A 26,155-nucleotide genomic window follows, 5' to 3' on the forward strand; every position below is an offset into this window, starting at 1 on the left:
GGACAGACTGCGACAGACAAGATGTACAGGAAAGGGGTCCACAGAAGCCCAGGTCCAGCCCTGCCTTTTACACAGGAGAGAAATGAGGCTCGGGAAAGGCGAGGGTCTGCCCAGGACCACAAATTGTGGCAGCAGCCCCAGGTCTCTGCCCCAGTCACCCAGGGCTCTTCTGGGTTCCCCAAACTCCCAGAGACCCCTGTTCCTGTGTACCTGCTGAGACCTTGGTTCCCCGGGGCACGCTGAGCGTTGAGGGAGAAAAGGATGGGGAGAATCCTCAGGAATGGGCTGGCTATGAAAGTGCAGAGCAAACTGAAGTGGGAGGGAGCGCTGTGGGCGGGGGCGATTCCAATCCTGTGGGGTCTGCCAGAGCCAACCAGAAGCTGGGCTCAGACAGAGAAGTCAACTGCCCCAAGTCTGCCACGGACCCCTCCAGCAGTCACTGCTCAGGAAAAACACCTAGCAGACCCCAAAGGCCTAGGTCCTTGCCTCCAGGGACAGGGGACAGAGAGAAGGGAACAAGGGGGAGGTGAGGCCTCTGGGGGGACATCTGGACTTCTATCTGCAGTTCCCCCTACTGTCCCTGCCCTTCATCCCAGAGCCACTGCCCTCATCCTGACCTCCACCTGCCACTGGACAGCCTCCTAATTCCCCTGAATCCTTCCACCCCAGCCTCAGAGGCTCCTTCCTGCACAAACGTATGTGTTCTAAAACCTATTTACTTGATCTTGGAGGGAGCCCTGAGTTTCTACAACTCAAATCCCACCTCATCACTCCTAAACCCTCCCCACAGCTCCCTCCCTACTCTCCAACCCTCACCCAGACCCCTACCCTGCCTGGAGCAAATCCCATTCCCTCATCCCCTCAGGCAGCACCAGCCTCCTGCACACACACTCAAGCCTACAGCATCCCACAGGGCCGCATTTGATCAGCTTGCCCTCCAGAACTGCCCCTTGAAGGCAGGGAATCCTGAGGCTGTTTCTAGCATGGCCCAGGCCAGGCCTCCCAGGGAAAGTGGTGGGAGGTGGAGGCTGGGAATGGGGAAAAGGGGTGCAGGTGCTATTGGGGCTCTGGGGTCAAGGCTTGGGCAAGCAGCACGCTGCTGAGGAGTCGTGGGTTCAGGTACCCATTCCTGCCTCTCACTAGCTACAGCCCTGCTAAGCTGGCTCCTGGGCCCTAACCAGGACATGCAAGAATGCGTGTGATGCTCACGTAGCCAGGGGGTGGCGAATAATAAACAGGAGCCCCCACCCTCACCCCCTGACCAGGACAGCTTTGCAGGCAAGGAACAGGCGCAGGTAAATAAATAGCTCGTTTATTAGTAATATGTTACATTATTAAAGTGCATTGAGAAGAGGTGCAGGGGCCAAAGCTGGAAGGCCGCTGGCCCCAGCCCTTGCCCTGGGCGGCCAGACACAGCTGGAGAAGGGCCCAGCTCCCCACTGAAATGGATGGACAGGGCTGGGGGCAGGGCCGCCTGCCTGGAGAGCTCGGTCCAGGCCATCCCCACCGGAATTTTCACAGTTTAGCCTAAGTTATAACATGTCCTGAGCGAAGGTGGGAGGCTAGGAGCATGGAAGCACAGCCCCTGGGGAAGGGGGCTGAGGGGAAGGGAGGAGGCCCCCCGCCCCCCAACCCTCAACGCCAAGGGCAGAGTCCTGGAACCTCCCCCTGAGGACCCGGCTCGTCCTTCTAAATGAACACGGTGAACCTACGGCTCAGTTTTCTCCTTCATTCTCCCTTGTCTCTCTCACCCCACCCCCTCCCATAACCACCCCCAACACTGGGGGCTCCAACAACATCCCCCTCAGACCGGGCTCCCAGGGCAGAGCCAGCTCATGCCACTCTCCAAGAACCCATGCCCGTCTCCAGACTCTTATCTCATCCCCGGGAGCCTCAGACTGGGATCACCCCCCTCCCCAACCCATCCCTTCCCAGCCCCTCCCTTTCCCACCCCCCCAGCATGTAGTTTTGGTATTTTCATACAGATGCAGTCGGAAGTAGCTATACATGAAATAAGCCTAACATAAAAATAGAGCTTTTTCCGTCCTTCCGTCCGGAAAGCAAACATCCTTCAATAAACATGCAAGGCGGCTGTCCTGTAGGACCCAGGACCAGAGAGGGAGCTGCAGAGGACAGGGCTGGACAGAGGGTAGCCCTGGGTCTTCAGCAACACCAGCCATCCATCCATGAGAGAGGGAGGGGTAGGAGGCAATGTGGGTACCAAGAGTCCAGAAGGACTCAGGCCTCAGCCCCAGGGTCCAGAGATGGGGTCCCAGCTCTCCCATGGGCTCTTGGGCTGGGAGCATCGCTACATTTAGTCAAGTTTGAGGGATCTGAAAAATATTTTCCAGAAGATAAAATCTTGGGTCATCGATGCCCCAGCTTCACAGTCGGTGCCCTCATTCTCAGCCCCTCACCATCCGTGCGCCACCTGGGGCCCAGCAGCCGCCTGCGGCTGGACGTCTCCAGGCCTGGCATCCTCCACTGGGTTATTCTGTCCCCTGGAAGAAGCGGCAGGCAAGGAGCTCCCGGGCCAGCCGGCTCTGAGTGCGAGACGTTCTAGTGCCCTGGGCTGCAGAAGCCTGAGGCATGCCCAGCCTTGGGAGGCCCTAGTGGACCAGCAAGCCAAGAGTGAGTGTGGGCAGGACCCCCAGCCAGAGGGAGGCGGCCAGGGCACAGGCATGGCCCAGCAGGTGCTCAGCCATGATGCCATCCTCGGGCAGCAGCTGCCAGTGCTGAGCCTCGCGGAAGTAGGAGCCCTCCTGGGCCTCACAGAAGTAGTGGCCGTACTGCTGCGCCGTGAGGTTCTCGATGAACAAGATGCAGTTGGGGCTCTGGTGACCAGGTTCGCAGCTCTGCTCCACGTTCTCCTTGTGGCGCCATGAGTAGGTGGCGTGGCGGGATTCCATAGGGCAGCTCAGGTAGTAGCGAGAGTTCGGGGCCAGGGAAACCTTCTGCAGTGGGGCCTTGTCTGGGGAGGCAGGGGAAAGCAGCCATGAGGAGGGACCGAGAGCTTCCAGGGAAGGATGTGTCCTCCCCACGGACTGGGATCCCAGGACAAGGCTTCTGAATGAACACGGGGAACCCAGCCCTCAGCTTCCTCCTTTGTTCTTCCGTCTCGCTCATCCCACCAAGAGGGCTCCCTTGGCAGGACTGTATCCTGCCCCATGTGCCTGGGGCCCACAGGACAAGGCCATGTCTCCCTCAGACCAGGACAATCAGGGCAGGGCCATACTCCACTCATTGGGCCACAGCCGCCAGCAGGGCCAGATCAGGTACCTGGTTTGGGGTTGGGACACTCCTTGTGTGGCTCAACTGGATTAATGGATTGCAGCACTGACCTGGAGTGGGAAGGACAAAAGAGGCTCAGCAGATACAAGGCTGCAGACCTGGCCCTCCTGTCCTCACCCCAATGCAGTTCCAGCAGAGAGGAGGTTCCCACCAGAAAGGCCCAGTACTGCCACCTCCTCCAGCCCAACAACACCTCCCCCTCTCCCACACCCACCTTCTCCCAGGGATGAGGGATCCTGGCCAACGTACCGTTGGGAACTGTAGATGGAGACGCAGCGGCCCTGGTCCCAGCCGCAGTAGGGGTCTCTGGACATGAGGCAACCGTGGCAGCCCCCGCCATAGACTTCACACAGGTCCAGGGGCACCTGGCTCACCTCCCACTGGGAGCTCACATACAGCTTCCTCTGGAAGGACAGCAGGACTGCATCAGGCCTGGGCCCCACCCCACACTCAGTCCTAAGCGTCCAGGCCCTAAGGCCTAGAAGCTCTTAAAAGAGCACACAAATCACATGCAAAGGAGCCCTGTCCTCAGCTGCGGTCACTGCATAGACCATGGGATGCAGTGGGGGGAGGCTCACCCGCTCAGCATCCAGCGACATGGTCTGGATGGCAGCTGCGCGGCGGAAGGGCTGGATCTCCATGATGTTGAAGATGAAGCTGTGCTCCTGCTCCCCCGGCTCCACCACCTTGTGGATGGTGCCCCTGTCTGTGTGTGGTGGGCAGAGGATCAGTGGGCGGGAGCCCCACTGTGGGGCCGGGCAGCCTCCCTCTAGCCGGGGAGGGGTGGGAAGTCACAGCTCAGGCGAGGGTCACGGGACTGGGGTGGGCAGGGTGAGGAGAGCGTGACTGGGGAGGAATGTGGGAGCCTAAGGGCAGCCCAGAACCTTCCAAGGCTGGTCCAGAGAGGCCATCCTGGGAGGTCCAGGGGTCCCTGGATACGGCCTCCAACATTCCCAAGGCTGCACAGGAAGAACAGAAGCAGGAGCCCCACACCAGCAAGGACAATGTGGCTACTGTCCATGCATCACCTCATTTAACCCTCCACAGCCCTGCGAGGTAGCTGTCATCTTCCTCACTCCACAGATAAGGAAATCAGGCTCAGAAAGGCTAAGCCACTTGCTTAAGGTCACAGAGCTGATGAGCAGCAGAGACCAAGTTGGAACCCAAATCTGTCAGCACCACTCAGCTGCTTCTACAACTCCCCTGTCTCCTGGACTCTTAGGGAATATATTTACTTTAAATACATTTTTTTATTTTGGAGTAATTTTAGATTTCCCAGAAAAGTTGCAAAGATAGTACAGAGAGCTCCAATCTACCCTTCTCCAGTTCCCCCAATGTTACCATCTTACATAACCACGGTATATTTGTCACAACTAGGCAACTGACATTGGTGCATTACTATTAACAAAACTACAGACTTTATTTGGATTTCACTAGTTTTTCCACAAATGTCCTTCTTCTGTTCTAGGATCCAATTCAGGACTCCGCATTGCATTTGGTCTTAGGGGATATCTTAATTTTATAAAATCTTAGATCTAAAAAGGATCTTGGATTCTAAATCAAGAGTTCCCAAGGTCTTAGAACCGAGCTGCCTGCCTCCTAGACCAATGCTCTCTCTGTTCACAATTAGGGACCAATGGGCATCCTGACCCCTGGTCCTCCCAATCCTACCTCAACTGCTGTCCCAGTTTCTAGAATAGCCTACCTCCCTCTCTCCCTCCCTCCCAATTTCCCAGGGCATCGCCTGCCCCAAAAAAGCAGTCAGATGATCGCCTGCCTAGGACATTTCCTCTACACGTCTGTGATCCTCATCTGTGGACTCTGAGATGTGGCCAGATGCTCCTTGGGCCTGATAAGCCCCCACCCCAGCCACTGCCTTCACAGACATACTGCCCTGTACCTCCTTCCAAACCAGCCCCAGTAACAGCATCCCCCTGGCAAAATTCTCAGGAAAAGAGCCAATACGTCTCCCAGTTGTGAGAGCCTCCCATTCTCTGCAGAGGACTCAGAAAGCTCTATTTTTTAATCTATCCCCAATATGAATGCTGCAGGCTGCAAAATGTGGCCTCCTGCACGGCCCTCAGAGAGAACCAAAACACCTTCCCTAATCACTCAAGTGTGCTCACCTCCCAAGTCTGCAGGAAGGGAATCCATGACCCAAGTCCAGCCTTCCTTGTCCTAGCTCCTGTTCCCAGTCCCGCACTGTGTGACCTCTCCTCCCCTGCTCCCCAGTGCCATCCCTGGCTGACCACAACAGCTGTGCCAGCCACTACAGAAGCCAAGCAAGGACAGGGGCCCAAAGGTGCAGCTGGAATGAATGCGGGGTAAAAAGTCAGGGACTCAGGACCCAGGTCCTGCCCTGTGGGAAATTCCTCTCCCCAAGGCTTCCAGGAGCCAAACAATGGCGCTGGGGTTCCAGTTTCCTACAAGGTCACCAAAGCTGAGATAGTTCCAAGGTGAAGCAGCAACAGGAAATCACATGGAGAATGTGAACAACTGAGGATGGGCGCTTGGGCCTGAATCAAATGGCCCCAGAGGTGCTAGAGGGCCTTTCCAGTCTCAAGGAAGGCAGCTGGCATGGGAAACTGCCACAAACCCAATGCAGGACTGGCTCCTCTGTGTCCTGTGGCTTTCCAGAATGCAGAAGCATCTCCCAGGGCATTCCACCCAGCTTCCCCCAGCGGGGCCTACTCCAGGGAAGAGGAGAAGCTGCCCCTGATCTCTGTGAGACGGCAAAGCCTCTGCCCCTGGAACTCCTTCCTCATGCCTAATTTGTGTCCCACCAACTCCTCAAATGTTTCCTCTCACCTGCACAATCCCAAAGACAGGCGCAGGGCCTGAATCCCTCATTCTGCCTGGCAGAGACCAGGATCCCTGTGGTTCAGGCCCCTCCTCCTCATTTGCCACATCTCTTCCTACCATCTTCTTCCCTGAGTCAGACATCTGGACCAAAGGTGCACCTGGCTTTGCTCAGACTCTCCAGATTTCCGCCTCCAAATCCCAATGCTTTCTTTTCTCCCATCCCCTTCCCCTCTTGCCCCTACCTCCTCCAGGAAGCTCTCCCTGTCTGACTCTTCCACACCCACACACATTAACCCCCCACAATTCTAGTCACTCAATTATTCCTTCCACACGTAAAGGTCCAACTAGATGTTAACTACATTATTCCTTATACCTTTCATGCCCATTTTTACAAAGCAAACTGAGGGTCCCGGGGTAGCCTCTCACCTGTAGTTAGGTAAAGCACATGATAGGTCTCCCCGTGGCTGGCTTGCATGCGGTGGACGACCACTTTCTGGTAGTGGTATTTAGAGTGGAACAATGGCGTCTTCAGGGGCCCCATAGGCTCCACCCTCTGCGCCACCTCTGGGTGACGGTCAGCCACCTGGAAGGTCTCTGTGGGTATCGGCTGCTGGTCTGGGAGGCACTGGGCAAGGAGAGCAGGCCCAGGTCAGTGGGGTGGTGGGAGGTGAGACAGAAGGAGGGCTGGGGCCTGGGCCACGGCTGGTGTCACGCTCACCTTGCCAGGCCGAGGGTTGGGAAGGCTTGAGTGGTAGCCCTTGAGTGAGGAGGTGCGGAAGACCTTGTCAATATCACCGAGGGAATACACGCAGACCGCTGAGTAGTTCCTGCAGTGACATGGAGACCAGCTCAATGGGGGGCCCAGAACCCACCCATCCACCTCTACTCTCCCAGGCCAGCTCCGTGCCTGGCACTGAGTTACCAAACACCCCTGAAAATGGGGAGGGATGGCGGGGAGGAAGAAGAGGAGTTCAGCCTAATTTCTTTGTGCTGCAATCTAAAACCACAACCTTGTATCCTGTTACAGAATCACTGAGTCTAGAGGCCATCTGCTCTACCCGACCCCAAGGCAGGAGGAACCCCAACATGGGCTGAGCAGTTCTCTCACCCTCCCTGGGCACAGGCTGTGGGATGCTGATGCCCCAGGAGGCCAGACCTCCAACCTCTTCCCAGCCGGGGCAGCCCCACCCACCCAGGAGCCACAGAGCAGGGTCTTGGCTTCCTCCACTCTGTCCCTAACTCTCCCCCCACACACCCAACACTTTTGCCTGCTGTGTTTTCAATCAATGAGAATGATTAAGAAGTGTGAATTACCAGGCTCAGGCAGTGCCTGAGCGGGTGTAATAGCACCCAGCTCCCCAAGAGATGCTTCAGCAGCTTCCTCCCAGGCCCAGCGTCCACTCTGGGCACACACAGGTGGCGGGACACACAGGCACAAGTGCAGTCATGAGTGTACATATAGGGCATGCACACACACCCATGAGTGCAGACTCACTCACGACGGTACACACATTGCACTGGCTGTCCCCCTACCCCACACGCAGCAACAGCCTCACTTCTTGAGCCTGCAGCCCCTGCTCATGCCACACCAGGCAGGCCCTCAGCAGGGCCCAAGGCCTCCTGTCCCTACTGGACACTGAACCAATGCCAGCCCCGGCCCCAGGACAAGGGCCACTCACCATGGGTTGGAGAAAACACCATAGACCCTGGTGTCTCTCCACTGGCCGCTGGGGTCAGGGAGCAGGAAGACGTCTTGTAGCCTGTTGAAGTTCTTGTTGGTGGCAGCGTCACTGCATACCAGCATGGCTTTCAGAAAAGTGTTCCACTTGGACACTGACAGTGAGCTTTCCCCACCCTGGTCCCCCTGGAAAGGTAGAGGTGAGAAGAGGCCCCTCAGCACCTGCCCGGGCTTCCCCACACCCTCCAGGAAACCACTGCCAGCAATATCAGCACCTGGGCCCAGAGGAGAAGGCAGGCTGTGAAGGGCCGGGACCTGCCAGGGGTGCCCCAGGACTCAGGGCAGGTCTCCAGATGAGACTCCAGTCAGCAGGCCTGGCTGAGCCAGAGCCCAGGACCAACGGTGCTCGGGGTCAGGGCAGGTGAGAGTGCCAGGTCCCCACAGAGCAGATGGACTCAGACACACATTTACTGACTCACACACCCACACACATGGCACAGCACACTCACACAGGCAAAACACACACACACCCACACCATCATACTCTCACATGCTCACATGCCATCATATGTGCACAGGAGCTCAGCCACCTTTACCCACACACAGACGCGTGACGCTCCATGTACACACAGCTACTCCCACAGTCCCAGACAGACCCACTCCTACATCTGCACAACTTCTACATGCACACAGACACACAGAACTCACCCTCACTCAGACCTATTCACACACAGATATGCAGCCAGCAGCCCTCACGCCCCTGCTCACCCTGCACAGCTGGGCCACACGGGACACATTGAGAGGAGCCTCAGGATTCTTGTCAGGATTGTCCTCTCGGAAGAAGTAGTAGATCTTGTCATCGTAAGCCTGGTCTTGGTGCACGATGGTGGCTTTGATGAACTGTGGGTCTGCCAGGGACAGAGGCGAGTGGGCGTAAAGCTGGGAAGCTTGCCTGGGAGACCACCCCAACCCTGCACACTCTCCTCTCTCCTTCGGGTCTGCACAAACCATGGCAAATCAGATCTGGAAGAGGACTCAGAACATCAGGTCCAACACCCCCAGGGGCCCTAGGCTCTGCACCTCCACCCCACACCTGTTTTGCCCTCCTCCTACAAAGATGTCATCAGCCCAGGAGCAATGATTTCATGCCTGGGGATTGAGGGAAGGTCCCTGGGGGCCCCTATGTCACTTATGCCCAACTGGCAGAGCCCTAATGAGGAGGGAGTTGGGGGCTGCCTCCACATGAACTCAGCAGAGGATAAACTTTGGTTCCTGGGGACCCTGCGCTGGGTCTGGGGCTCCCTCTGTTTGTGTTCCCAAAGAGGGCTGGGCCCATCCCACTGCTACACCTTGTCTGTTCCTCTGCCCCCAGCCAACCCTAACTCCTCAGGCCTGTACCAAGGTCCTGCTTTCCTGCATGGCCCCAGCGGCCCTCAGGGAGCCCTCCCAGAAACATCAGGCTCCCATCTGCCACCTTAGGTGCTCACACCCCCTGGTCCACCCTCAGCCCAGTCAGAGCCTGACTCACTCTGCATGACAGTATCACTGGTGTACAGCTCACTCTCGCCCCGGATGCGGCGGAACCGAGGGATCTTCCCATTGTATTCCTGCTTCCGGATGGTGGAATACACCTCGTCCCCTGGGGATGGTGGGAGGGGGGCATGAGTAAGGGCAGGCAGCTCCTGGAAGTCCCTCCTCCAGACACTGGACAAGGAGCTGACCACCCCTCTCCCAGCCCAGTTCAGAAGCTTCCCCCTGGGGCGCCTGTTCCAGCACTGCCCTACCTTCAAACAGAACCAGGGAGTTCTCATCCGGGCTGAAGGGGGCATAGCCTCTCATCTCGCCAAGTGGCACCACAGTGTCATTCACCTGTGGGAGATCCAGAGGGTTGGATGGTCACGTAATCCCACGGCCACTGCCTCCCATGATGGCCAGTTTCTCGGCCAGGGGCCCAATCCTCCCAGGGCAAGGGCAGCATTGGAGTCTCGCCATCTCCTTCCCACTTTGAGGGGCAGAAGCCCACCCAGTAGAAGGCGAGCTAATCAGGCACATGGGGAGCAGCCTTCTCACCAGGTTCCAGCAGCTGGGGTGCCGGGCATTGGTGCCACAGGCCAGCAGCCCCTCACTCCGCCTCTCCAGGAGAGTGATGTAGTTCTCGCAGTCCTGCCCGGGTAAGAGAGAAGGGAGGAGAGAAATTGGTTGCTGGAAGGCCCTGGCAGGTCTAGCACTAGGACCCCCAGGATCAGGGAAGAAGGTGTCGGAAGGGTTGAGCATAGGTGACAGCCTCCCAGGACAGCCCAGAGTGGGTGCAGCTGATGCCATCCCCTAAGCACAGAGGACCACGTCTCCCCATCAGTCTGGGTCTCACAGGGCAGGGCCATGCTTCCTTCCTCAGACCCACAGGGTCTCCTCTCCCTTTACCAAGTGGCTCAGATCCCTCCATACTCCTTCCCCGACTCACCCGCTTATCCAGACAGGACCCCTTTGTGGAGCCAATGTTCACCTGGGGGAAGGGGAGAAGCATTAGTTCACTCTGCCAGGAGTGAGATGCCCCCGAAATGCTTTCCACACAGCCTCAGGATAAGCCCCAAAGGAAGCAACCATTATTCTCATCTGACAGATGAGCAACTGGGGCTCTGAGAGGGTAAGTGATCTACCTGAGGTCAAACAGGGTCTCATATCCGGAGCTGAGGCCCAGAGGGTTCAGAAGACCAGCCATGGGCTCTGGGGCCCAGCTTCCAGCCTGGGCTTTCTGCAGCAGCGCTGCCCAGCTGGCCAGGCCCATTAGCTCCTGTTTTTCTCCACACCGCCCCAGCTCCCCACTCCAATCTGGACTACCTTTAGGGAGCCTCCCCCAGGAGCCATTTATAGGATACGGAGGTGGGGGCAGTTTAGGAAGAGATGCCAGCTCCCACGGATTCCCTGAGGCCCCTCGGCAGGGCTAGAGGGGAGATACGAGGGTGGTGGGGCATTGGGGGAGAGAGGCTCACCGTGCGCACAGATGCGTTCTTGCCCTCGGGGAAATCAAAGAGGTAGACCTTGCCGCGTCCTCCCACCCACACGGAGGAGCTGCCTGGCTCATGGAAAAGCACCGTGTGCGGCTCAGTCTGGCCAAAGTCCACCCGGTCCTGCCCTACATGGCCTGAGGAGGAGACAATTAGTAGAAACATTGAAGCCAGGTCCCAAGAGAGAAGACTCTGGGTCCCCTCCACATGGCACACCGGAACCTGCTTGACAACCAGTGCTTTGTGCTCAGCGTCCTGGCAGGGCCTCAGACAAGCTCTGGGCTGGGGTGGCACCCAGACGCAGAGAGCCAAGGACAGGAGAAGTAAGAGATCCTCTGGTGGGCTCCAGCAACCAGCTGTCCTTACCTACAGCACGGCCCCTCCCCTAGTGTGGCAGCCTCTCCTTCCTTCACAGTGTGTGTGACTTCAGAATGGGGCAGGATTTAGGGACCTCTTGGGGGAACAGACCCCCTCCTCTGGCACACACTCTTGAGGGGCTGGGCTCCGGCAGGAGGACCAGGGCTCCTTGGCTATGCTCTGGGAGGCTTTCTGTTGCCCTAAGCCAAAGCAAGTGGTGCCCCCCGACCCCAGACCTTTCAGCAGGCAGCAGGGCCTCCAAGCACCCCCCTTGGAGTCCAGGTTCCGAGGAATCACAATGCTCAGAATCCCTTCTCCTCCTTCAGGAATCCCTCTCCAACCCCTCCTGGTCCCTCCCCAGCCCCTTAGTGAGCACTAGACTAAAGGAGGAAAGGAACCTCAACATCTACTCCCTCCCATTTCACAGATGGGAAAACAGAGGCCAAGGGAGGGGCAGCCCAAGGGCACATGGAAGCAGGTCAGTAGCAGATTCTGAACCAGAGCCTATACTCCTGCCTACCAAGCTGGACTCTGCACCATGGCCCACTCTGGCCTGGTTTCACCCACGGAGATGTTAGCTCTCCTGGGGGTAAAGATCAGCTCTCCCTCCCCAGCAACTCTGGGACAGGGGGACCTTCACAGAGCACAGCCTGGGCCTTTCAGCAGAAGGGCTGACTGGAAATATTTTCCCCAAAAAAGAAACTGACTGCAGCCACTGTCTCTGGGGAGATGTCTCATCTCCAGTGACACTACTGAGGTTGTCCTGGTTGTAGGAGTAAATTATAGGGATGGGATGGCCTGTGGCTGTGCCCCCAGCAATCAGCCACAGCCAGCATCTTCCCCTCTGACCAGCCGGGGCCTCACCCAGGAACTGGGTCTGACCACTGTTTTTCCAGTTGCAGGAAACTCTGGGGCAGCCAGCTTGGCAGTGACACCCAAGCTCCAGTTCTGACCAAAAAAAACTACCATTTCCTCAACTCTGCCCCCGATCCCTCTGACTCCCATTGGAGCCATATTGATTCTGCATTAACGGGGGTATGGAGCAGCTGGACCACACACGGTGCAACCACACCTTCATTCTTTAAGAAACATCCCTTCACGGTCAGGTCACCCCTGGAAGTGAGCATTCTTCACCTCTTCTGTGGCCTGGTGCACTGTGCAGAGGAGAATGCTGAGGTACCCTGGGAGACATGCCAAGGTCACATCAGCAGGCAGGACAGATCAGCTTGTCCAAAGGTGGAGTATCAGCTCTCAGGAGCAAGGCAGGCCACAGAAATGCTGAGCTCACTGTCCTTGGGTGGTGTAGTTCTCCTGGTGCACATCATAAACAGCCCAACTGAACAGCTCCGGGGATATCAGCCCTCCCTGGCCCCCAAGCCTCCCTCCCTGTAGGCCCCAGATGTGCAGAGCAAGGGCTGAAAGGTACTGGCACTTCAGTGGGAGGGAGGGAGGGAGGGAGGGAGGGAAAACTAGCAGGTCTTGGGTGCTGCCCTGCTCCCCCTACCTTCCTGGGATAGAATTAGAGTGCTGGGGTCACAGACACAGTATTCCCGACTCAGCTCCCATGACTCCCCTTCCACCCGCAGCCCAAGCCGCAGCCACCATCCCCTATGGCCCAGCCTGGAATCCAGACAGTCTGCAGCCCCAACTCCCCTCCCGCTCCCCTCCCATCCCCCAATAGCCAGCCTGGCAGCCACGAAAAGGTGCATGTCTGCATCTGGAGATGCTGGGCTAGGACCCGAGATCCATAGCCCCTGGGAGTCAAAGCAGAAAAGTCCCAGCCGTCAGACTGTGCTAGCCACCTCCATCAGTCACCTTAGCCCCACACCTGCACCAAGGCCACAGGCCCAGGTCTCCAAGGGAGCCAGCAAGGCCAATTTGGTACAACTACTCAAGGGGAAAGAGGCACCAGATAGGACCCTGGGCTGGGGGGTGGTGCCTCATCTAGGAGTTGCAGGGCTGTTGAAAAGAAGAGGAAAGCAGTCCTGCCCTAGGGAGTCGAGCCTGACGAGCCTGACGGCCCCTGATGGCCGAGGCATGGCTGGGTCCCGGAGAGTAAGGTCTGAGGGGGAGCCTGGCCCTACTCTGGGAACACATCTGAGGGGTCAGACAGCCGCACCACAGAAAGCTTCCACAGCTCCCCAGCAAAATTGTCTTAGCATGGACCACAGGGCTGCCCACAAAGTATCTGCTGAAGACATGAAGGGAGGGTGAGGGCTGCTGGCCCCTGGGTAGGAGCTGCGGCACTAGGGCCAGGACAATCCCATGCGGATCTGCAAGCTTGAGCCCAGTTCCCTTCAAACCCTAGCCACAATGGCTAGGGCGGAGGAAGGCAGGGACTGTTCGTCCCATTTTGCAGGAAAACGAACAGGAGCCCAGGAGCACGGCCTCCCGTGACCCCCAGGTTCCTGCCCCTCCCAGCTCACTTCTTGGTGATGCATATGGGCTAGAGGGAATGACACCAGCTCAGCCCCAGGACAAGGCCTTGGCCCATTCTCCACCCTAGCCCCGGCCTGGGTTCCCGCACCGCCCGAGGCCCTCAAAAGGCCTGATTGTGCCCGGGAAGTGTCGAGCAGCAGCAGCTCGATGAATACATGAAAGGAAGCTTTGTTTAGGTTGGCAGGAGCGGGGGCTGGGGGCTCAGGGGCAGGAGGGCTGCCTGGAAGTGAAGGCAGCACCAAGCCATCAGGGCCAGGCCTCGAGTCTCTGCGCAGGCAGGGGCTGAGCAAGGCCAGGGGCTGCCCCTAAAAAGGCCAGGCCAAGGGAGTACGTGTCATATCCCTGAACATTTTCTTTTTGCTGCTTTATGAACTCAAAGAGAGAGGAGAGGTAGATAAAAGCTGGATGGGCCCAGAACAGGCAGGGAGGGAATGCCAGGCAGGGGACACAGACTGAGCAAAGGTAGGGAAGGTGGCTGTACAGAGGGCAGAGGCCATGCGCTGCAGCCTGGCACAGTCCTAATGAGAGAAGAATCAGGAAGGTGAGCTGAGGCCCACGTGTGATGGGGGAGGGAAGATGCAGCCTGTCCAAGGACACACTGACCCACTGCCCATCACTCTCCCCTGCTGCCTGAACTCTACGAGCAGGGCCAGGAGTGGAAAATGCCTCCCCATCCTCTGGCGTCCCCCTCCTCCTGGCTCCCCCTGCTTCCCATCCTGCCTGTCTAAAAGGAGCACCGTCTGGCACCGTGTCTCCCCCCTCACTACCCAGCCTGACGCATTAGTGGCTGACTAAGTGGTAGCTAAAAGCTCCCAGAATAACCAGGGGTTCAGGCAGGGGAGGGGGCTAGGGACACATGGGGAGGGCATAGCCCAGAGGCAAGCCAGGCACAAGACAACCCACCCCCCACCCCATGTGATTCCGAGCCAATCCTCGCTCCTGCTGGACCAAGAAAGCACATTCAGGCTGCCCCGTACCCAGCCGGACTCCATAGTTCCCCTGAGTCCCATTTCTCATGGTGGCAGGACCAGCAAGGCCCAGCTCCAGTCAGATAGGCGGGCTGCAAGGAAGGCTGGGTTATAGGAGATAACCTCCACCAGACACAGCCCTGGGGCCAGGTGCTCACGGGGCTCTGATCCCATTGGAAAGAATGTGGCCTGACTCCTTGGGGCCCCTACCCTTGATCACCACCCCAGCAGCTGACCGACTGTGGCAAGTCTGGGCCTCTGGGGTGCATTTCCTAAAGCAGGCCTGCCTGGTGGCGCACGCTTCCTCTTCTCATTCACTCTGGTGCTGTCACCGTCTGGCCCGCTGTCCCCATACTCTTGTTGTTTGTGAAAGAGGAGTGCAGCTCCAGGGGAGGGCAGAGTGGGAGGTGGTGTTGCCCATGAAGGGGCTGGGTCCCATGCTCTGGTCTGGCAAAGCCAGCCTTGCAACCTGACCCACTGACCCAGTGGGCCTTGAATGCTAACCTCAAGGAGCCCTATGAAAGTGGGCAGAGAGTCAGGCTCTGAAAATGGCAGGAATGTGGGCACCCCCCCGGAGAATGCCTAAGTCAGGCAGTCAGAGAGGCCCCGGGCCAAGGAGCAGAAAGCAGGCCGACCTCAGGTCGGAGAGCCAGCACATCTGGCAGGAGCCTCCTCCCACAGTTGTGCCCCCACCCCTGCACTGCCAGGCCTACCTCACACCCTTGCCCAACCACATGCCTGGCAAACAGAGTAGAGGGAAGGCCCACATGATGCCCAGGAATTAGCCTGCAGCCTCCCCACCTTTTGGAATCCCACATCCACATGTCAAGGTGGAAGGGAGAGGATCTGAACAGTCATTGAACTGAAGGACGTGGAGGCCAGAGAGGCTGTACCACTGGCCCAAGGACACAGAGCGAGGGAAGCTCCAAGTTTCCAGTACCCATTACCCAGCTGCTTCTCTCCAGGATCACATCCTGGGCTTCCTGGAGAGCCTCTGATTTGCAAAAAGCTGTATATTCAGCCTCTCCCTACTTCCCTGAATCATCCCTACTCTACCCTTCCCTCTCTTGCTCACTAGGTGCCGAGTCACTAACCTGATAACTAAAGGGAATCACCCGCCCACCCACCTTCCAGGTGAGGCCCTGATCTCCCAGGGGCCTTTAGTGATCAAAGCCTTAAATCCAAAGGAGTGACTAATGGTGGAAGTGTAGGTGCTGTGCATGTCAGAGTGGTAGAGGAAACCCTTCCACTAGGGGTGGGAGAACAGGAACAAACGTTTCTGTCCCTCCTGATATGGCCAGGAAGAGGGTGTGAGAAGCCTGGTTTCCAGGGTGGCACTGGCTTGGTGCTAAGGACAGGTCATGGCTGCAGGTGGGAAAATTCAGGCAGGGTTAGGTTCTAGATTAGCTAGCTGCCTGGCAGGAGCAGAGCCTGTGTGCTGGGGCAGGTGGTGGGGCCTCGAGATAGCACTCAGCTCATGGAGGAGTGAGTAGTCTACCTTCTTTATGAGCCATGAGAAGAGCGCGCTGTGTGCTGGGCCAAAGGGGAGTATCCTCCCACCCACCAAGGTCAGCTGTGGGTGGGAGGGGAGTATATCTCATGTGTGGCTCAGCCCTGACTCCAAGAAGTCTCATCATCTCTTTGGTGGCCGGACAGCTGGCTGGCTGTGACGGTGACTGAGGCTGGGCCTTCCTGGGTTCACTTTCCTCCTCTGTGGTTTAGCTGGGTGTGAGTTGGGGTAGATGCTGGTACTTGTTTGGGCCTGGGTTTTACGACCCACCAGGATTCTTGAAACAAATCACAAAACAATCAGGGTTAAGTCCATGGCTCTTTCTGGGAAAGTGTGACTCTCTGAGTGCCACAGAAGTCAGACAGTTTTCTGGAAGTGGAGGCGGCAGAAAAAACTGACACTCTCATCTGCTTCCACTGACCAGCCCACCAAACCCCCAGCCACCCTGTAAAGAAGGCAGGACAACCTGTATTGCCGTTTTACAAACAGGAAAACTAACGCCCTTCCAAGCCACCAAGGTCTGGATGCTCTCCCCACGGCACCACTGTGCTCAAAGGACCAGAAGAAGGTTTGGCTATTGGGGAGACTGTCTGGGGCAAAGTCCTGGGGAGAAGGGTCAGTGTGGAAAGCAGTGTGATGAGGGGCTGTGCTGGGCAGGATTCAAGGACTCAGGGAAGGAAGGCCGGTAAGGAGGCCCTGAGCCCAAGCCCAGGGAAGGCCGGAAGCCCAGGACAAACACTATGTCCTGTCCACCTTCCGGCTGTTCTCCAGCCCATCAGGTTCCAAAAGCCCCAGAGTGGGGCCGAAGTCAGCTGGTGGCTCCTTCAAAGCAGACAATGGGTAGCGGTGCAGGGCCTGCCCCTGGGCCCAGAGCCAAGGCAGGGGTGGGGGAGAGGGCAGAGGATGGCTACACCACCCCAAGTGGAGGGAGGGAGGCAGGTGGAAGACTGTTGAGAAACAGAAGGTTACCCAGTCTTAGCCTTAGCCTGAACCAGCAGGGGAGACCGAGCAAGGGCAGCCAGCCAGCAAAGCCCATTAGGGAGAACTGGCAGGGGCTGGGCTGCCAGGGCTGCATTCCATCAGAAACCAGAGATGCCAGAGGAGGAGGAGGAAGATGATGACGACGATGATGATGCCCCTACCACCCAACCCTTCCATCGCATTTACTACGTGCCAAGCACTATTCCAAATAAGTTTTAACTCAATCATCACTGAACTCTCATGAAGTAGGTTCTTTTATTATCCCCATTTTGCAGATGAGGACCGTGAGACACAAAGAAGCTGAGTAACTTACCTAGCATTACACAGCTAGTAAGAGGTGGAGCAGAGGTTCATACTCAGGCAAGCTGACTCCAGAATCTGTGTTTATAACATTGTATTCCAGAGACGGGCCCGTGGAGGCTTCCAGGCCAGCCATTCCCAGAGAGATGAGGAGACCAAGGCCCACAGAGGATGAAGCCCAGTTAGAGGCTACTTGGCCAATGAAGGCCTGACCTCTGCCCATAACACCCTGAAGACAGTGTGTAAGTGAGCACAGGTTTGCAGGCCCAGGTGAGTGTAGTGAATTCCTATGCTTTGATGTTGTCCTGGCATCCGTTTTGAATATAATCTGGGCTTTCTTACACCAGAAGCAGGGCTGTCACCCTTGACACCGTTTCCAGCTCCCTGCCCCCTCCCGGTTCCTCAATGTGCTCAATCCAGATATCTACCATAGACAGTCATCTCCTGGTGACTGCCTCCCTGTGGGACAGCTACATACAGCCCATTTAACTGGTCCCGCTGACCCCACAGCCCGCATGGACTGTGCAGACAGGCCAGTGACCTTGTCTCAGTCACAACATGACCTCCTGGAACTCATGACTGCTTGCTGTAAACTCACCAATTAAAACTCCCTGTGGAGGCCAGGCACGGTGGCTCATGTCTGTAATCCCAGCGTTTTGGGAGGCTGAGGCGGGCAGATCATTTGAGGTCAGGAGTTCTAGACCAGCCTGGCCAACATGGTGAAACCCCGTCTCTACCAAAAATATAAAAAAATTAGCCAGACGTGGTGGTGTGCACCTGTAGTTCCAGCTACTTGGGAGGCTGAGGCAGGAGAATTGCTTGAACCTAGGAGGCAGAGGTTGTAGTGAGCTGAGATCGCGCCACTGCACTCCAGCCTGGGTGACAGAGCGAGACTCCATCTCCAAAAAACAACAACAACAACAAAACAAACTCCCTGTGAAAAACTTGTTTGAATAACACCTTGGACCCCATAAAGATGCTGGCCCATGGATCCCTCCACCCTGCATGTGCTCCCTGACCTCCACGTGTGTGGCCTCAGGTATGCCAGGTATCCCTCAAGACCTGTTAGTAACAAAATCTTTATTTCCACCTGTCTCTCTCTTAATCATGGAAGGAGTGCTCTCCATCTTAAAGATCCTAAGTTACAACAGTGGGGCAGGAATCTTCTCATGGTGCAGCGTGGGGCCCTGGTCCTGAGTGACTGAGTAGGAAGACAAGTCTCTCAAGATCTCTGCTCAGAACATAAAGTACTCTGTGGGGCCGGGCGCCATGGCTCATGCCTGTTATCCCAGCACTTTAGGAGGCCAAGGCAGAAGGATCACGTGTGTCCAGGAGTTCGAGGCTGCAGAGAGCTATGATTGCACCACTGCTCTCCACCTGGGAGACAGTGAGATCTTGTCTCAAAAAAAAAAAAAAAAAAAAAAAGTACTGCATGCTCTGAAGCTGACCACAGTGAAGAGCAGAGTGTGCTCACCAGCCAGGTCCCCACCCAGCCAGCCCTGGCCAAAACACTCACCTCCGCTCCTCAGCTCAAGGACCCACCATGGCTCCTATCTGCCCATCCAAGCAGGGCCCAAAACCTCAGGGCAGGGCAGTCAAGGCCCACCTCATTTCTGCACAGCTCTGCCATGGCTCATTCCCATCTCTGCACTTTGCTCCTGTTCTCCATTCCCTGGATTGACCTTTCTCCTTTTCTCTGTGCATATGGATCTTACCTGTCCTTGAAAATCTAGCTAAATCCCTTGGATCCAGGAAGTATTCCAGATTCACTGCCCGTACCTTCAACCTTGTACCACAAACCATCTGGCACTACCATCTTCACTCAGATCATGCTGTCTAATGGGATTTCATCTGGCCTGTGGGGTCCTGAAGGTGAGGACAAGGCTTCCTCTTGCTCTATGTCTTCCATTGCCAGGGAGCAGCTCAGACAATGAAGAAAGGCAAGACTGGGGCAGGCCAAACTCCCATGCGAGAGGGACAGGTATCCTAGAACAGATGCCTGGGTCACCAATGGGGTGCAGAAGTCATCACAGTGACCTTCCTTCCTCGACAGGCTGGGCCAGAGCTCCTGCCTCAGCCTCCCAAGTAGCTGGGATTACAGACGTGTGCCACCACACCCAGCTAATTTTTTTGTATTTTTAGTAGAGACGGGGTTTCACCATGTTGGCCAGGCTGGTCTCGAACTCCTGACCTCAAATGATCCGCCTGCCTCGGCCTCCCAAAATGCTGGGATTACAGGTGTGAGACTCTGTACAAACAACAATATGAATAGTTGTCTGTGCTGTACTCTGCCCCCACTCTATGCCCTTGCCCCTAGCTCTAGCCTGGCTCCTCCTCCTCCCCCAGGAAGCCTTCCTTGATTACACCATCCCACACTGACCTTTCCTGCTCTCACCTCCTGTCACAGTCCTAGGCTACATCTGCAGGTCATTCCTGACTTTCCCAAGGGTCCACCCTACTTCACAGGCAGAAGACCCACCTCTCCAGGAATGTGGGGGGCTCCCCAAGGGCAAACCCAGGGCTTCTCTTCCTGACTCTCCCCCAGAGGAGCTGAACACAGACCTAGGCCTGCTGCCCTCCATGATGAGAAGTTACCCAGGGGTGCTGGCACAGAGCCCAAGCCTCTGGCTGGAAGCATGGGGTGCAGAAGGCATGGCAGGATCAGCCTAATCCCAGGCTGTCATGACAGTTAAAACCAGATTAGCCCGAGCCGGGACACAGATCAACCTGTCCTTGGCACCCAAGGCCCAGACCACCTGAGGAAAGACCAGAAGGGGTATATGGAGCTGGTCCAAATTCAAGGTCCTGAAGAGAGGGCACTGATGGCTGGTGCGGCTCCTAGAACAGATAGCACTGGGGCAGGAAGAGTCTGAGCTCAGCTGAGCTAGCTGAGGAAAAAAGGCACTCAAGGAGCCCCCAGCCTGCGACAGAGTATGACGGCGGACAGAAAGCTGGAAACAGGCTGAGAGGTGGGGCAGAAACAGGCTCAGAAGACTCAGCCCCGGTCCCAGCTCTGCCTGTCTCATTGGGTGACCTCGGGCCAGTCCCTGTCATCTCTGAGCCTCAGTTTCTCCATCTGTGGAATGTTCGGCTGGCCTAGCTAATCTCTGGCATTTCTTTTCTGACATCCTAAGCTAGCGCTGTCAGGCTGTGTGGGTTGGGGTCATCCAAGAAGGTCCCTCAGAAGAACTGAGAAAGAACCAGCAACCTCCTTTCTGGGCAGAGCAGAAAGGAGGAGGTAAGTGGGGTACAGAGAGGAGTGGGGTGCAGAGAGGAATGGGGGAGCCAGGGAGCAGTGAGGGAAGAACCATGGGAGTCCAGGAGGCAGTGGGGCCAGGCCACCATGCAGGGCCTGGGGAAGGCGGCAGCTGTGTGCCGTGTGTTCCAGATGGGATGCAGCATAGGGACGGAGGTCCTCCAGGAGGCTGGGCACAGTTCTGGAGACACAGTAAGGCCAGGGCCAGGGAGAGTAAAGGGCTTGGAGAGCCACCCCATACCATTCGGGGCAGAGAGGGGACGGTCCCTCGAGACCTGGCTGGCTAGGGAAGGGGGAACTCTGTCCTCTGAGGAGGCAGGGCCCAACAAGACGCCGGGGCTCTCCATTCCCTGGCTTTCTTTCTAGCCTGTCTGGCTCCCTGAGGACAGGACAGCTGGCCATACACCTAGTGGCTGGCCCTTCCTGCAAGGGTACGGAACCCTGGCTCTTCTGAAGGCAGGACAGGTTAAGGGCCCCTTCCTCCCCCAACTATGGACGAAGGAAGGCTCCCGGGGCAGCCATGCTGGGCCAAAAAAGGAAATCAAGAGAAGTGGAAACTTTTCAGTGCAGAGCTGCCGACCAAAGCGGGGGAAGTGCAGTCAGTCTCTTGTGACAGAGCCCTGTGAAGCTGGGGGTGGACAGGCCGTCAGCTAGTGGTCCATGCACTCCCGCTACTGCCCCTGAGGGCTGCCAGACCTGCCCCCTGGGTTGAACTTCACATCCCACCTTGCCTGGCCCTCCTCAAAACACAGAGCCCAGCTTTCCCTGCTTCCCTCAGGGCCCCACCTTCAGCCCAGATAGTGATCTATCCACGCCACCCCCACCCCACCACCTCCATGCTCCTTCCATCTCTGCAGAGGAAGAGCAGGAGAAGACAGAGCTGAGGGACAGACCTTCTCACCTGGAGACTGTCCTGTGGTCAGGAGTCAATGTGGAAAGCCATGGTCTCCCTGGACCCAGCCCCAGCCTCCCACCAGGGAGCTGTGACGGGGCTATGGCCTTGCCAGCACTCGAGAGGCCTTCCCTGCCTGCCACGGCCTTTCTCCAGTGGATGCAGCCTTCCTCCCCACTGCTGGGCCAGCCATAGGATGACAGGTATCCCCTCACCTATGCCCAGCTGGACAAGTTTCAAACTTTTCGGAAGCCCCCAGGCCCAGGCTGACTCAATACCTCCTCATATGGGGGCCCCTCACATGGCTTCTCTCCTCTCTGTGGTCCTTGCTGTAAATTCTTGGGTTTAAAATACTATTAAGTGGGGTGCTTCCTCCTGTTCCTTCCCTCCCCCAGCTGATTCACTCCTCCTGCCATTTCAGCTTGCTACCTCTTCCGGGAAGCCCTCCCTGATTGGGAAAATTGGGTTAGACATCTCCTCAGTGCCCATAGCTGCTCTCTGTTACACATTCTGTTGTACCTGCAGGTTTATCTGCCCATCTCCATCTACACTGAAAAGTCTCCAAGGGCATAGAATCATCTTGTTCCATGATCCCCAAGCTCAGCCTCAAGACCAGCACAAGGTTGGCCCCAGCAAATGTTTGCTGAGTGAATATGTCCACCCGTGAGGGCACAAGCTAATGAGCTATTTCCTCCAAATGATCCTCAGCCTTTGGCCCATGAGAGAATAAGGAAAGAACATGAAACTTAAGGGTTTCCCCTGACTTCCCAGGTTTCAATTTCTCCTCTAGATTTCTGGAAATCTAAGATTTAAACAGGCCACCACAGACTCTGTCCAGCCCCTCCCATCCCAGAGAGATAGAAATCCTAAGACATTAAATCTCAGACAAGGATAAGCCCCCTCTCCTACCCTCTTTGGGCACTTGGGGAAACTGAGGTTCAGTAAAAGACAAACACTTGCCCAGAGTCACAGAGCAAATTAGGTCACAGCCTGAACCAGGCTCCCGACCTCCCAACTCTCTCCCCTATACCACGGTCATCCTTGGACCTGTGCCAGCATCCATTCCACCAGACCTGCTCTCAGAATCTTCACTGTCCAGGACAGAGGGGTCACAGAGCTTGGTAGGAAGCTCCTGATGACCTCACCATGCATTTCTCTCGGCTTAGGAAACTCCCCCTCTCCTCCAGAGAATTGCCCCCCCACCATGAGACTCTGCAGAGGAAGTTCACCTTGAAGGTGATGAACACATCTAAGTCCCCAAGGGGGCAAGGATTTCCACTGGAAATGCTGATGATTGGGGAGTCCCAGATGTGACCTCATCCCCTGGAGGAGGTAACAAACCTCCTGCTCTGGGGAGCAGCCCCAGAATGGCTCCCCAGCAGCCACCAAGTCAACAATAACATCCCATTGTTTAATAGGACAAAAGCGAGGGAGGGCAGAACCAGCTGGGCAGGTTGAGACTGGGGATGTGGGCTCTGTTTCCCCATGGACAGGCTGGTTCACCTCTGACTTTGGGGTTCAGGACCTTCCATGCCTTCTCTACCTCCTCCAACCACTGATAAAATGGAAGAGGGGTGCACAGCTTACACAGGCATGCCAACCTCCTTTTAAGCCCCAGACCTCACCTGCAATCTACTCCCTTCCAGTCGCTGCTTGCAGGAAGATCAGGACCACACATGCACATCCTTGACTTGCCCATGTGTCAGCGACAGCCCTTGGGAGACAACCCCTAGAGCCTTTCTTGCTCTGGCAAGCTCTAAGGGTCAAAGACAAGTGCGGAGCTCAAGGGCACCCAGCAGGTACATGATAGCCCATCTCTCTCCCTGGCCTGCGCTACACTGTGCCAGACTTTCATCAGGCTGCAGAGGCAGCAACCTCCCTGATCAGTGCAGGCTGGGCCACTCTCAGAGTTCCCTGCTTTAATCTTTCTCTAGAACTTGGGGATCCAAGCAGCAGAAAATAAAGAAATTTCCATACCTATTCCAGTCCCCACAGCTGTCCTGACTCAAAACTAAAATCCCCATCTATGCCTCACAGAGAAATGGCTCCAGAACCACCACCATCCCTGATTTTGTCATTCCTGGATACTACCATACTCGCACCCACCCACTGGTAGACAGAGCTCTAGACTTCCAGAAAGACCCCCTCTTACCCTATTCCTGGGTTTGTCCTACCCAAGCCCATTCCTGTCCGATTACCATGTGTCACCCCACAGGAGACAAGAGGCAGCTGTCAGTCGGGCACACCATCACCAGCTGGTGGCCCTGGGGGTGGGGGGCAGGTGAATGGCAGGGCCTGTCTGGCCAGTGGGGCACCTGGCACTGGTGAAGGAGACCACAGACTGTCCTTGGACAAGACTGGTGAATGGTTGGCAGACCCCAGCCAGTGGGGTTCAACAGTGCATTACTAAGCAGAGGGCACAGCCAGTGTGGCTACAGCAGTGAACTGCGGGTAGGGGAGGTAGCCCATGGAGCTGGGCTGGGAGCTTGGAAAAGTGGGTAAGAGGACTGAAAGCAGCTTTAAATAGCCTCAGGGTGGGAACTAAGTGCCCAGGATGGGATGTATGCATTAAGTGCTAAGAAGCGGGTGTGCATTAAGTGGGGTGGGGGTGGGGGTTCATGGGAAGACTGTGGGACAGGCAAACAGAGCCAAAATGCAAAGGGTTTGATGTAGGGAAAGATTCCAGAACACTCAGACATGCCCATTTGTCCCTTCCAGAGTGCCCACATGCTATGATGTCCAAGACAGCCAAGGGGACTGAGGGAAGGCAAAGCTGCTGTGAGGGCAAACGAAGCTGGGGCTAGAGCTGGGATTGCAGAGTGGTGTGCAGGTCTCCTACATGCACAGGCGGCTAGAGCTCTAGCAGGGCTGCTTGGCTTCCTCCAGGAGCACCTCAGGCTGGGTAGCCGAGTTGGTCCCCAGAACACCTCATTCATAGTCCCTGAACCATCTAAATCCTTCTCCCCTCCCTAATGCAGAACCTGGACTGGTCCTGTGCCAGATCAGAGCCCCTGCCTGCACCTAAGCACCCACACTGCTCAGTGACCTTGGGCAAGTCACATTCCCTCAGCTACTGCGGCAGTTCGGGCCACTCGTTTTCTGTATGTTTTTTTTTTTTCCCCTCTGCTAATAATACCTGCCCCAGATAATGCTCAGACTCCCGCAATCCCTGCAAACTGCCAAAGGCATCAAAAGGCTCCCGGTGGGGCTAGACCCGACCAGTCCCCCCAGTCCCCACTGCGACTCCCCCACCATCACCACAGGGGGGCCGCAGACACGCCAAATTTGGGGACAGAGCCGAGTCGGCCTGGGGGCGGGGAGGCATTTGTGTGCAATGCAGGGGAGGGGAGATCAGTTCCTCACGGCAGAAAGCCTCAAACACCCGCCTAGCCGGCTTTCTGTCCCATAGTACAGGGTTTAAACTGAGGTGCCTTGGGGGAGACTCCGGTCCCCCAGGTTCTTATACCTACCCTGGCCTAAAGGCTGCACCCCCGCCCTAGATCCAGCGCCTGGGGGTCCCAACAGCCGTGCCCCACCCAACGGGCACTGCCCCCCAACGCTGGAGCCGATTTCTGGTGACAACTGCCACGTGCGGGCAAGGGGGGAGCAGCCGGTGCCGGCATTGCGGAGGCAGCGCCCTGGTACCCCAAGCCCCCGCACCACACCATGTCCCGCCGCCTAGCCGCAGGGTGCCCACCCCCTTGCCTGGCCCGAGCTCCAGGCCGGGGCGGGGGCGGGGGCAGGCGGCGGGGTCTTTGTTCCCGCTGCCGAAGCGCGGCGGCGGCGGCAAGGGGTCCGCGCCCCCCTCGCCGGCCCAGCCTGCGCCCCGCGCGCCAGCAGAGCCCGCAGCTCAAGAGGAAGGGACCGGGGTTGGTGTCCCGGGCGGGGCAAGGGTCCTGCGCCGAAGCCCCCGAGCCAGAGAACCCAGACTGGCTCGGGGCCGAGAGAGGGGCCCGCCCCCTCCCCTGGCGCCCGGGCGTTGCGGCTCCCGGCTGCCAGAGACTTGGTGCGACTTGGCCGGGGCTCCGGCCCCGCCGCTCGCTCGCCGCAGCGTTACAGCCGGCTCTGGTGTGCCAGCGCACACACTCACACACACTCACCCAAACCCACACGCTCCACGCGAGGACAGCGCGGGGACAGCCCGGGACCCGCAGAGCCAAGCGCACGCACTCCCTCCGGGTGCAGCATACTCCGCACCCGCCCCGCGCAGCGTCTGATCCCGCGCCCGACCAGCCGCGCGGCGCCGCCTACCTTTCCAGACGGCGAAGATGCGGGGTCCGCTCCTTGAGTGGCCTTGGGCGGAGGCGGCGGCCGCCCAGAGCAGCAGCAGCAGCCGCAGCAGGAGCACCGACCGAGCCGGTGGGCCAGGGACGCGGGCGCGCGGTGCGCTGGGGGCGGCACGTCCGGGCGGAGGAGGCGTCATCCCGTGGCCCCGGGAGCGACAGCAGCAATCAGCCGAGACTGAGCCAGCGCCCGGCCGCAGGCAGACCCAAGCGCTAGGAGGCGGAGCCAGCGCTGACCCCACCCCGCCCCTCCCCCCGCCCCTCGCAGCCTTTTCTCGCCTCACTGGCTTTCCTGAGCGAGAGCGGAACCGCTGGGGGAACCTTCGCACCCTCTCCCGGGCAACTCTACGGGGAAAGCCCAGCTGCGGACAAGCCAGACTTGTGGTCTTCTGC

At 57.5% G+C, this 26,155-nt stretch overlaps 1 protein-coding gene across 18 annotated transcripts; it reads right to left on the bottom strand.

Annotated features, from left to right (window-relative positions):
• Positions 1-1,296: 1,296 nt before the first annotated feature.
• Positions 1,297-25,942, bottom strand: SEMA7A (semaphorin 7A). Of its 18 annotated transcripts, none has more exons than XM_077937927.1 (14): positions 25,731-25,942; positions 10,762-10,913; positions 10,233-10,274; positions 9,822-9,934; positions 9,556-9,686; positions 9,300-9,410; positions 8,540-8,679; positions 7,773-7,957; positions 6,812-6,920; positions 6,520-6,718; positions 3,870-3,997; positions 3,541-3,695; positions 3,280-3,341; positions 1,297-2,971 (listed from the first exon to the last, which is right to left on the bottom strand). In XM_077937927.1, the coding sequence occupies exons 5-14, from the start codon at positions 9,608-9,610 to the stop codon at positions 2,610-2,612; spliced, it is 1,506 nt and encodes a 501-aa protein (XP_077794053.1). In that variant the 5' UTR covers positions 9,611-9,686; positions 9,822-9,934; positions 10,233-10,274; positions 10,762-10,913; positions 25,731-25,942; the 3' UTR covers positions 1,297-2,609. The 18 variants fall into 18 exon arrangements, with proteins under 18 accessions (XP_077794053.1, XP_077794054.1, XP_077794044.1 ...); XM_077937928.1 differs by having other exon boundaries at positions 9,556-9,709; XM_077937918.1 differs by having other exon boundaries at positions 9,556-9,640; positions 9,842-9,934; positions 10,233-10,304; positions 10,728-10,913.
• Between the last annotated feature and the right edge of the window lie 213 nt (positions 25,943-26,155).

Source organism: Macaca mulatta, chromosome 7 (assembly GCF_049350105.2).
Source record: "Macaca mulatta isolate MMU2019108-1 chromosome 7, T2T-MMU8v2.0, whole genome shotgun sequence".
NCBI classification, from domain to species: domain Eukaryota; kingdom Metazoa; phylum Chordata; class Mammalia; order Primates; family Cercopithecidae; genus Macaca; species Macaca mulatta.